The 11731-nt window shown below is 40.7% G+C and overlaps 3 protein-coding genes and 1 long non-coding RNA gene across 8 annotated transcripts in view; 3 read left to right on the forward strand and 1 right to left on the reverse strand.

Annotated features, from left to right (window-relative positions):
* unm_hu7910 (un-named hu7910) overlaps positions 1 to 796 on the forward strand; it is a 19478-nt gene extending 18682 nt beyond the window's left edge. Inside the window, exon 27 of the transcript XR_003049404.1 lies at positions 664 to 796. The gene's annotated coding sequence lies outside the window, so the exon portion shown is untranslated. The remainder of the gene's footprint in view (positions 1 to 663) is intronic.
* Positions 655 to 3929, reverse strand: LOC103377196 (clavesin-1-like). 5 transcript variants are annotated; one of them, XM_008307906.3, is made up of 7 exons: positions 3466 to 3926; positions 2817 to 3161; positions 2561 to 2731; positions 2240 to 2358; positions 1925 to 2099; positions 1724 to 1834; positions 655 to 967 (listed from the first exon to the last, which is right to left on the reverse strand). In XM_008307906.3, exons 2-7 carry the CDS (start codon positions 2916 to 2918, stop codon positions 677 to 679), a joined length of 969 nt encoding a protein of 322 aa, XP_008306128.1. In that variant the 5' UTR covers positions 2919 to 3161; positions 3466 to 3926; the 3' UTR covers positions 655 to 676. The 5 variants fall into 5 exon arrangements, 4 of the variants coding, with proteins under 4 accessions (XP_008306128.1, XP_024910331.1, XP_008306130.1 ...); XM_008307908.3 differs by having other exon boundaries at positions 825 to 1646; positions 3466 to 3928; XR_003049405.1 differs by adding an exon at positions 1491 to 1646 and having other exon boundaries at positions 832 to 967; positions 1724 to 2099; positions 3466 to 3929.
* On the forward strand, positions 2007 to 2708 carry LOC103377195 (uncharacterized). The gene is made up of 3 exons (XR_521378.3): positions 2007 to 2148; positions 2255 to 2426; positions 2568 to 2708. It is a non-coding gene; the product is annotated as an uncharacterized LOC103377195 (long non-coding RNA).
* A 1159-nt stretch (positions 3930 to 5088) lies between the features above and the next one.
* On the forward strand, positions 5089 to 11302 carry rmc1 (regulator of MON1-CCZ1). The gene is given in 21 exon segments (XM_008307905.3): positions 5089 to 5278; positions 5704 to 5780; positions 5871 to 5955; positions 6037 to 6093; positions 6195 to 6281; positions 6366 to 6506; positions 6675 to 6778; positions 6864 to 6953; positions 7320 to 7425; positions 7533 to 7641; positions 8091 to 8135; positions 8253 to 8306; positions 8399 to 8527; positions 8655 to 8764; positions 8860 to 8979; positions 9581 to 9658; positions 9772 to 9876; positions 10053 to 10121; positions 10192 to 10279; positions 10642 to 10779; positions 10881 to 11302. Coding segments are annotated over 21 exon segments (1971 nt in total). The 5' UTR covers positions 5089 to 5179; the 3' UTR covers positions 10961 to 11302.
* Positions 11303 to 11731: the final 429 nt, after the last annotated feature.

Here is an 11731-nt window from a genome sequence, read left to right on the forward strand (position 1 = left end):
ATCAACATTTGCCAGCGGACACATTTATTTCCCTGAAAGAAAACAAACAGTGACACGAGTGCAGTGTGTTTTAATTTTACATTATTGTGCCACTTCATTTATTTGGTGTTTATGTGAAAATAGTGGAAAATGTCAAATACTGTTAAAGACCATGATCTAAACTACTCTTAAGTCATAATTTGTCAATTCTGCTACAAAATGTATTTATAAGCACAGACTGACGATACAAAAAAATTTAGATCGTCATGTTTAGGTGTAAAGACGGAGATGATTTTTTTTTTTTCCTATATTTGGGATCTTGGTTATTTCACGTGACTTCGTCACATCTTTGTATGATCCTTGTTCTGTTTCACCTTTGTTTTTCTCTCTCTCTTAAACCAAACCTAACTGTGGTTTCCAGGCTCGCTCTGCTTCATCGTGATAATTCTTCACCGTCACATTCATAAGTTACATTCATACACTGATGTCACACGTAGTCTTCGACGTCAGCGCTCGTTAATTGTTGTGTTCTGTTTGTGAGGATCGGTCGGTTTCATGCTCACGGTCACATTTGTTAGCATCGGTTTCATTGTTGATATTTTCCGTTGAATTTATAAATGTAAAAAAAAAAAGTCAGTGCGTCTCTGATGACTGATGTGTGTGTGTGTGTGTGTGTGTGTGCAGGAACACGTGCACATCAGTCCAGTGGCCCCGTGCACATGTCTCTGTCTGTCTGTCTGAGACTTCCTGCTTCAGCTGCAGACTGTGACCTCCTCATCCTCTCCTTGTCTTCTCCTCCTCCTCCTCTGACGTGCAGGGCGTCGTACGTCAGTGTGTACTCCGTCTCGTCGTTGTAGTCTGGTCCCAGCATGGTCCGTGCCCACGTGCTGGTGTCATACGGTGGCAGCATTCCTCCGAACTCTGAGGGCAGAGACTCGGGCTGAATGAGCTGATGGAGCGAGTTCAGGTTGTTACCGTGGAGGTAGATCTGAGGAGGCACAGGGGAGAGGAGAGAAGAAAAGGAGGAGTAAGGCCATTTGTCACTGCTGAGGCTGATGTGAGGCAGAGAAGGAAAGACAAAAGGTAACAGGAGAGGAAAGAAGGCCAGGAGCAGAGGCGGTGTTTCTGAGGAGGAGCTCAAGAGAGGAGAAAGAGACGGTACAGGTTACTGCAACAATAGCAGCTCCAATACGGAAGGACAAAGGAGGGAGAGATAAGGGAGGAGAGCAAAGGGGGAGCAGGAGGAGGAGTAAGTTTAGTTAATTACCATTGCTTTAAATCTGAGGAAGAGGAGATGCAAAGGAGAGATGAGGAGCAGAGTAAAGAGAGGAGAAGGTGAGTAGAGAGGGAGAAAAAAATTAGTTCAGGTTATGACAGTGGACGTTGATCTGAGGAAGGGATCTTAGAGAAGGGTGAAGAAGAGGAGGTGCAGTGTTCTCCTCACTCTACAGCGTTGATTACATAGAGAGGAGGTGCAGATGATATGGAAACACAGACGAGGTGCTTCTCACCCAACTTCCTGGACGTTGAACATGGCATAAACAGTGGAGAGGAGATAATGATGATGTTGATGAAGAGAAAAGGAGGTGTCACTGTTGAGGAGGTGCAGAGTGCTCCTCACATTCTTTGTCTCATCTTTGAGAAATGGTCAGATAATGGGGAGTGTGCTGTGAACGGTAAAAACAAGGTGTTGATGACAAGATGGCGATGAGGAGGTGGAGAGGAGGCGCCGGGTGCTCCTTACCCTTTTCCTGGTCTTGTCTTTGAGGAAGGGCCTGATGATGGTGAACATGGCGTGGATGAACCACGGCTGATTCACAAAGTGAATTCCTCCAAAACGTGCAGGGAAACTGTCCTGAGAACAGAGAGGAGGAGCAGGAGGCGCAGTGAGGTCACTGCTGCATTTGGAAACACACACACACACATTCAGAGTCAGCTGACTGACCTGCAGACCCTCGATGGCCAGTTTAAGAATGTTGGGCGTCAGCTTCGACGCCTGTTTGAAGGAGAAGTCGCTCCAGTCGATGAGGAGGAGGAAGCCATGAATCTGCTGCTCTGGCTTCTCTATCAGCACCTCCAGAGAGAGCAGGAGAGCACGCAGGATGTCTATGAAGGAGTTCCTACAGAGGGAGGGCGGAGTGAAGAGGAGCGAGGAACAGCGGGAGAGTTGTAAGTAACGATCAGAAGACGATCAATAAGGTAACAGAGTGTGACACTGACAAATCTTTACAGCACTGAACTCTCTGTGTGTGTGTGTCACCTGCTCTGATCCCAGTTAGAAGCGAACAGGATCAGGATTTTTCTTCCATGTTGGTCCGGAGTCTCTAGAACACCTGGAAAACCATCAATCAACGCTCTCTTGATCCCTGGATCATCAACCTGTCACACACAAAACACACCAACATCCATGGAAACACTGCACCAGGAGGAACCTGGAGGTACTGTACGTAAGTGTGACACAAAAATCTAGGACACTAGAAAAAGTGGTCATCGCTTTATCCAACTGTTAGACTCATTTTTCCTTTTCCTACATTTTTTTTTTTTTTTGAATTGTTCCTTTAAACCGTGTCATGTTTCTCACCTTGAAGCTCTGGAACATGTCGAGGTTCTGCTGCCTGAACTGGAAGTACTGAGCCAGCAGCCTGAACGTCTCCACCTGGTCAAATTTCCTCGCCCTCAGGAAGCGCAGGATAAAGTCGTCGTCTGTTCGCAGGAAACCGATGTCAGGCCTCGTCACGATCATGTCCCTCACCTGGAGTGAACAAGGCGAGCGATAACATATCTTATCTAGAAGCAGATTTGGAGAGAGTCGAGAGTGTGACAGTTCCGTGGCTGACCTGTTGGATGTCATGGTGCAGCGTCTCGGGGTTTTCGTTCAGCTCCAGTCGAGCCTTTTCTGTCGTCTCCACGCTCAGGCCAGAGTGCAGTGGTGACATCATGATGATGTCACTTTCTCTTTCTTGTCCAATGTCAAATTATCTACTCCTACTATCGGTTTTCCTTTCCTGTGATTCACTCACAGATCCATCCTCCTCCTTTTTCTCTGATCCATCAATTTCACTTTCGGCTTTACTACACTTTGAATCTGCTTGTCGGCATGACCACATTGGATTACATTGGGGTCAGAGGTCAGAGATCAACGGTCAGATGTGGCAGGTCAGTCTGAGGGAGGATTCTTCAAACTACGAGAGAGGGGCGGCAAACAACACATTTAAAAGCACATTGTTTGTCTTGACAGCACTGGCGTTAAGACAAAAATATTAGACTAAAAAGGAAGAAAAACAAAAACGATTTTTGTCACTGAAATGTGTGTTTTCTAATTTTAAAGACAACCACAAACCAAGAAAATACACACAAACAATTTACGAAAAAACACAATTAACGTCGACAATAATAATATAATAACTGTTTACTGTGAATGTTCTAGCTTTAGCATGTAGTGTAGCATTACATAGCTGCAAGCGTGTATGTAAATCTAAGACTTACTGCAGCGCCACCTATAGGCTCCAGTATTCTTACGTCGCTGATGCTGAGGATGAAGGTGATGAAGGTGTCCATCGGTCTCTGCCTGCGGACGATGGACACCAACGTCTGAATCTCAGACAAAATAAAAATGGGGGGAAAAAAACATGCGTTTTAGGAAATTATCACTGTGAAATTAAATAGAATCCCGTTGTGTCCACGGACGGTGACAACAGGAGGACACGGTAACGCGAGAGGGAGTGAACAGGAGGAGAGAGGAGCGTCTTTACTTTGTGCTCCGTGATGACGTCAGCACGCTGCCACGCCGTCAAGACTTTAAAGTTTACGTTCACATTTCCTGTGTAGACTTTCAGAATAGAATTTAACACAACTCTCCGCGCATTCGAAATATAAAAACGTGTGTAAACGCACAACCTTAGTTTAAATGTAGGATTAATGAATTATCGAATGTATTAAAAATTAAAAAAATAAAAATAAAACTCGAATGTATTAAAAAACATTTCGATAATTTTTTTTTCCGGATTAACAACTTTAAATCCATTACGATAATTATTTTTCCGGATTAACAACTTTAAATCCACAAGACCATTCTCGTGTATCTAAAATGTATGCAGTTCAAAATGTTCACTCATACTGTATTTTAAAATAATAATCATCTAATTAATCGTATCCATTTATGACAGAACCCCTACCATTTAAGTGTATAAGACGTGTAAAAAACAACCATAAATTACTTTACAACTAAATTCTAATTCAACTCAAGTTCGTCTGTTCACTCTTATTTTTACAAAACCAAAGGTAGAATTCTATTACTTCCTGTTTTAGTTAACCTTTAACGTGCTTGACTTTCCCGACGGCGTAACAGCTGTCGTTATTATTGGTATCGTTCACGGTAACTAAGAAATTGGTTCATCCCATCCCAATTATATTATGAGGGATAGCAGGGATAGGTATTTTCACATCCAATGTGCGTGCATTAATTCGCCAAATCCCTTACTGTACGATACATTTAACAACGTAACATCAACAACATTTTCTATTACAGACAATTCCAAGCTAGTTTGAGAAAAAATAGTTCGGCAAAAAAAAATCATATTTTTTGAAAACGTAACGTTGTTGTAATAGGTATGTTATTATTTAATATGTTATGGTATGTATAATATGTTAGACCGCCCTCGACGTAGTGGAAAGAGGGATGGACTGGCCATTGCAGGTTGACCGCCCTCGACGAAGAGGGATGGACTGGCCATTGCAGGTTCGAGTCCTACCTCGGCAAACGCCTCCTGTTGGCTGAAAAGAGCAGAACAAGCTGCATTCAAAGCCATTGCAAGAGGTTGACAGTTGTTAGGGAAAATCCTTTATTTATATATATATATATATATATACAATAATAAAATGAATAATCTATTTTAGAATGTCTTGACGTTATGTACATGCGGACATTTAAAATAATACTGTTTTTAGGCAGACATTTTGGACAAATCACCCCTTTGACAGATAACTGTATATATATTATATTATATTTTATATTTATATATATTTAAAAAACTAAAGACCTATCATTAATATTATTTTAATGTTACTATTTAAAAATGTTACATTATGTTACGTTGTAGTTTTTAAAACAGGGGATGGTGACGCCACTTCCGGCTCCGGTAGCAGGAAGCCGAAGAAGAACAAACTGCGGCGAAAGTGAATTACAAGGAATATATACAAAATGAGTGACGAATTTTATCTGGAGCTGAGTGAAAATCCGGTGCAGTTTGAAAATGCATCCAGTGTCAATAACGTTTTCTTCGATGAAGCGAATAAACAGGTAAACTAGTGTTAGCCAGGCTAATAACCTGACGCGGCTAACAGGCTAACCTAGCCACCGACGCAAACATCAACAACTAGCAAACTTTTAGCAAACTTACACACAAGCTTTCAAATGTTTGTAAATATTTAGTATACTGTGCCTCGTTAAAACCATTTACACTTCATTGTATTTGGGAACTTACCATACAAAGGGCTGTAACTAACAGTGATTTTTCGAACATTATAACTTTTCGTATTAGCACACCACTCATTTTTGTTTACTTTATGTGAGAAAATGTATCCCCCACCTAAGTTTACTTGATACTAAAGTTGCAAAGAGTCACTTATTTTGTCGAAAATGGTAGTTGACAACATGCCAAATGTACACTTATCAGCCAAATACATGTAATCGTTTAATTTGTTTATCTTGTATTTTGTCTTCAGGTGTTTGCAGTGCGTTCAGGGGGAGCTACGGGTGTTGTGGTTAAAGGTCCAGATGACAAGAGCAGCGTGGCCTTCAGGTACTGGATGGATTATTTTAAAACAATACCTTGTCAAGACTCTAAGGATACGATCACATAATTATGCTCCATATACACTTTCCTGTACAGAATGGATGATAAAGGAGAAGTGAAGTGCATCAAGTTCTCGATAGGAAATAAAATCCTGGCTGTACAGAGAACAGCTAAATCTGTGGTAAGTTTATTTACGCTGTGTTTACTGTTGTCAAATTAAACTTAGGAAGTGAGATGGCACTGATGATTGTGTTTATTACAGGATTTCATCAACTTTATTCCTGACTGTCCACATACAGAGTTTACACAGGAGTGTAAGGTACAGCATGTGCATTACTTACATTAATGGTAGGGGAAAACATGGAATACATTATCTCTGTTCCTTATACTGTTTGTCTGTCTTTGTTTTATTTCTTGTAGACAAAAAATGCAAATGTGTTGGGATTCTGTTGGACCAACTGGAATGAAATTGTCTTTGTGACTGACCAGGGAATAGAATTTTATCAGGTAATGTTACTCCACTTTAGGATCTTGGTACAAGAAGGACACGGAGACACTCACAGTGACAGTGTGTATGTTTTTATTTCGTAGGTGTATCCAGATAAGCGAAGTTTGAAGCTGCTGAAGAGTCAGAGTATAAATGTGAACTGGTACCAATATTGTCCAGAAACAGCCGTCATCCTACTGTCCACTACTGTGCAAGGAAATGTCCTGCAGCCATTTGTCTTTAAGGTGAGAACAGTTTTAGATTTTCTTTATTTTACTACTGGTACTGTAGTTGGAGAGATAAGTTCATAAAGTTCAAACATCTGTTCTAAATACTTTGGAAAAGAAATAATAAGAAATTAGCATTTTAACTATTGTTATATTTTAAAAAATGTTTTATTTTCTTGTTTTTAGAATGGGACCATGTCCAAGATGTCAAAGTTTGAAATCGAGCTGCCAGTCGTCCCGAAACCGGCCAAACTCAACCTTTCAGAGAGAGACATTGCAATGGCAACAATGTAAGCTAACCAGCTGAGTGCTATCCCTGAGGTGAGCAGCGAACATTGAATGGAAATGACTAACAGCGGCTTCTGTATTCTGTAGATATGGTCAGCTGTACGTCATGTATCTGAAGCATCACTCCAGAACAGCCAACAGTCCCAGTGCAGAGGTTGTGCTGTATCACCTACCCAGGTACAGTCCCTGTTCAAGTTCTTAAGAAAAGACTGACCACAACACAAAAAAAGATAAAATGAGCAAAAAGGTGAACAAGATTTTTTTAATAAGTAAAATGTTTATTTAAAAAAAAAATACAAGCAAAAACCAAGAAAAAAAAAAAGACGATCACCCAGAGGGTGAATCATTTTTTTGCAATCCTCAAAAAGATATTAGTGCAATAAATAACAATTTTGGCTGTTGACTTTCACTGATTTCTTTTTTTATTTTTTTTTATCCCAGTGATAATTACAGTTAACAGTTAATAGACTACCCTTAAAGTTAACAAACATTATTGTTTATTTGACTGTTTTTGTGACTCTTGGGTTTTGTGCATGTGTTCAGGGAGGGTGCCTGTAAAAAGAGCCACGTGTTGAAGCTGAACACGACAGGAAAGTTTGCTCTGAACATTGTTGACAACCTGGTCGTGGTTCATCACCAAAGCTCTCGGGTAACTCAGCTGGATTTATATCCCAACTGCAGTTGTACCAAGCAGCCACAGTTTTTTACATTTTTTTACAAGCCTTTTACAATTTCTCTGCTTTTCAATGTCCGTAGACGTCGCTGATCTTCGACATCAAGCTGAAGGAGCCTGAAGGAGCCGTCAACACACACCAGCCTGTCCTACCTGCTCGCTCCATACACCCCTACAGGATCCCACTCGCAGGTCAACACACACTCATGAACATTCAGATTGCTTTTGTTGTTTGTCATCATTTGAAAATGGCTGAATTATTTTACCTAAGTCCACAGTAAAAATAAATAATTTCACCAAGAGCACAGCGATGCCTCTATCCATGATAACTTCAAATATTCTAAGTAGTAATTGATCCTGAAAGCCAGTATTGTTTTTAAAAAATATATTTATTTGCATAAAGTAATTTATATTACATTACACAGAAAAAGGGAAGAAAAAACGCAGAGATCGAAACAGAAAATATCAGAGAGATATCATAATGACAATTTGTGCATATTTTAAGATGTAGCACCAGGTCAGGGTTCAAGGGTCACACTTGTCCATCATCTGTCCACTGAAAGCCAGTATTAACAATTATCTCTGTGGACTTTGGAGACGTCGACGTTGGTCACCTGACAGTTTCTCTTGTTCCCCTGCAGGTCCAGCAGTCGTTCCCACTCAGCCTCCTGTTTCCTGTCAACTTTGTATCCCTTAAAACCCAGGTGCAGATTATTCAATCTCATCTTTTGTCTTTATCCCTTTTTACTTGTCTATTGTGTTTGGTCATTTTTTTCCCCACATTGTCCTTGACTCCGGTCCAGACTCTTCCTCCTGGAGCGTCTTCCAGCCTGAAATCATCATCAGCGCCAGCGAAGGTAAAGACACATCATCGGTAAACATTAGACACTGTTGTATATTTGTGAAATAATGTGATGTGTGTTTGTGTGTGTGTGTGTGTGTGTGTCAGGTTAACAGTGGTACCTGCAGGTGAAGCTGCCTCCCACTGTGAACCTGCTGCAGGACAAAGGCAAACTCATGGACTTCCTGTTGAGACGCAGAGACTGCAAGATGGTCATCCTGTCCGTCTGCTCACAGAGTACGAGTCCCAAATAAAATCCTACACATCAGCAAATCTGAACAAACTTTATACACACACAGATAAAAAGGTACAGGGTTTCCCGAAAGTTTCTGCTAAACCCAAACATGAACGTTTGTCTTCTCAGTGCTGGAGGGCGGTGGAGAGAACGGGAACCTGCCTGTCGTGGCCACAGTGTTTGACAAACTCAACCAGGTTTACAAGGAATATCTGGAGGCAGAGCAGAGTAACCCTGCGGTAAAAGACACAACAACAACAACAACAACAACAACAACAAGACACAGACACACTGAACAGAATTAACATCTCTGTGTGTATGTGCGTGTGTGTAGGCGATGGAGTCCGGTCCAAGTCGAGGCAGTGCTGCTCAGAAACGTCCAATCATCACTCAAGCAGTCATCGACCAGTCAGACATGTACACTCATGTTCTTTCATCCTTCACAGAGAAGAAGGTAAATATGTTTTTTTCTAATGGAAGTGAACTTAAACTGTGATACTACACAAAGCAGTGTTCACGCAGCAGGTCGTCACAGCTCCCCATTCAAAAGTCCATAGAGGAAATCAGTGTTTTGTCTTTAGAGCAGAGGGTCCCTAACCCCTGACCCCTGCAGTGTTCATTTTGACAGAAAATGCTGATCCTAATTGTTTGAATAACGCACTATTTTTTTCTTAGTCTAATTATAGTCAACTTCTGCCAACCTCCCTGCAGTAGAACACAGGGAAAAATGTACTTTATTTGTTTTTACTAATTCATTTAATTTTAAGAAAAGTCATATCCATTTACTTTCTTCATTTAATGATAATCTGGTGATATTTAAAAAAAAGTTTTTTTAGAAAACAGTTAATGGATGGAGTTTTTTCCACAGACTTTGGTGTTAAACTATAATGAACTTTAGCTTTCTCCACAGACTTTGCTGTGGTGTTAAACTATAATGAACTTTAGCTGGAGTTTCAACAACTGCTGTAGCTTTGAATCATGTGACACTCACACAAATCCTGACATGTTTTTTTTAATTGTCATCTTGTTTGACTGTGTGTTTGTTTCTGCCACAGGGAGTTTCTCACAAGTTCATCATAGCTGTTCTGATGGAGTACATCCGCTCTCTGAACCAGTTCCAGATCACAGTTCAGGTTCGGACATCTCGTTTTTCAACATTTGGCTAATATTTAGCATTTCTGCTGTATCTTTCAACATCTTTTTGCAATATTTCATTGACGTGTGTGTGTGTGTCTCTCTGTCGCAGCACTACCTGTATGAGCTGGTGATTAAGACTTTGGTGCAGCACAATCTCTTCTACATGCTGCACCAGTATCTGCAGTATCACGTCCTCAGTGACTCCAAGCCTCTGGTGAGTTCAACATTTTTAATTTTTATTTCACAGAAGTTAACTGGAACAATAGTTTAAATAATACAACAGTCCCAGTGCAGACTACAAGCTCCTGTTGATATTGATAAGTGAAAAGTAGCTGATGAAGTGGCACAGTCGCCCCCTGCTGGTTGACAGTCGGTGTTGCGTGTTTTCAGGCCTGTCTTCTCCTCTCTCTGGAGAGCACATATCCTCCTGCTCACCAGCTCTCATTGGACATGCTGAAGGTGAGCAACTTTAAAACGGACCAAATGCTGCACGTTATGTCAACACTTGAGTCACATGTTTGTTTTTCAGCGTCTGTCTACGGCCAACGATGAGATTGTGGAAGTTCTGTTGTCAAAGCAGCAGGTTCTGGAAGCTCTGAGGTTCATACGCAGCGTCGGTAAGTCCATCTATACATCTATACATATATACATACATATATATACACATACATCCATCCATCCATTTTCATCCGCTTATCCGTTACGGGGTCGCAGGGGCAGCAGTCACCACCCGAATCACACTGCACCGTACCAAACCTTCCTGTAGGTGGTGAATCCACTGGAAGGTACCAACCGCCCTAACCGGGATTCGACCTTGCCCAGGAGGTGAACCCTGGGGTTCCCCACCAATGACAGAGACATTGCCTCTGGCCAAAGCGCCACATACACATACATATATACATTTATATATACACACACACATTTTTGCATGCATATATTCCTCTCTCACCATCCTCCCCCATTTCTCCCTCCCCCACAGGCAGTCATGATAACGTGTCGGCGAGAAAGTTTCTTGATGCGGCTCAACAAACTGGAGACCAGATGTTGTTTTACACCGTGTTTCGGTCGTTTCAACAGAGGAATCAAAGAATGAGAGGAAGTCCGGCCTTCAACCCTGGTTAGACACGTTCACAGACCCACACTGATGACACGGCTGTCCCTCGCAGCAGCAGTTGTTGAAAAATGGAAAAACTGATTGTCTTCTTTTTTGTGTTTTAGGAGAACACTGTGAAGAACACGTCCAACACTTCGTTCAGCTGTTTGGAGACCAGTCACTGTTGAAGCCGTCGACTGTCTGAATTGTGGCTTTGTTTTCTGTTAAGGTAAAATAAGCTTTGTTACAAAAAATATTGACCCATCTCTATGATACTAACAGAGATTTAAATGAAAATAACATTTCATCAGCGATTCTAAACTGTACCTGCAATAAACGGGTAAAGATGGAAATAGTAGAAACCAATTATATTACACCAAGGACCAACAATTAACATAATGGTTTAAATCTAAAGTTTCAGAATTGTTAGTCATCTTTTGAAATTAATATATATGTATGTATGTATATAAATAAATCTTTACATATATAACAGTGAGAAACAAAATGTATTAGACCTTCAAATATTAATTAAAAGGTGCACTCAAAAGTGTTTTCGTTTTTTTCATTCAAATGCTAAACTAGCATTTGTATACTGTGACATAACAGTTCCCAACCTCCAGACCGCTTCTTGGTTGTGTGGTACCAGCAGTTACTGCGGACCAGTTGCACCATGCTAATCTTTAAATGATCATTAATTTAAATCGCCAGATTATTAAATGAAATAAATTAGTAAAAATAAAGTACATTTTCTCACTGTGCCCCAGAGCATCTCAGTACCAAATGACCTACGAACTGGAGGTTGGGGACTCCTACTGTAACCTGTGTTAAACACTACAAAGTTTTCAATAATATTGACCTACATGTTACAGATTTTCCAAACATATGCATCAAAAGTAACTTGCTTTACGATTAATTTGTTTTTTTTAAAGTCTTGAAAAACTAAATGAAACTCATAGCTAAGTATTTTAAGGCAAAT

The sequence above is a fragment of the Cynoglossus semilaevis genome, chromosome 3 (assembly GCF_000523025.1).
Source record: "Cynoglossus semilaevis isolate Cse_v1.0 chromosome 3, Cse_v1.0, whole genome shotgun sequence".
In the NCBI taxonomy this organism is placed as follows: domain Eukaryota; kingdom Metazoa; phylum Chordata; class Actinopteri; order Pleuronectiformes; family Cynoglossidae; genus Cynoglossus; species Cynoglossus semilaevis.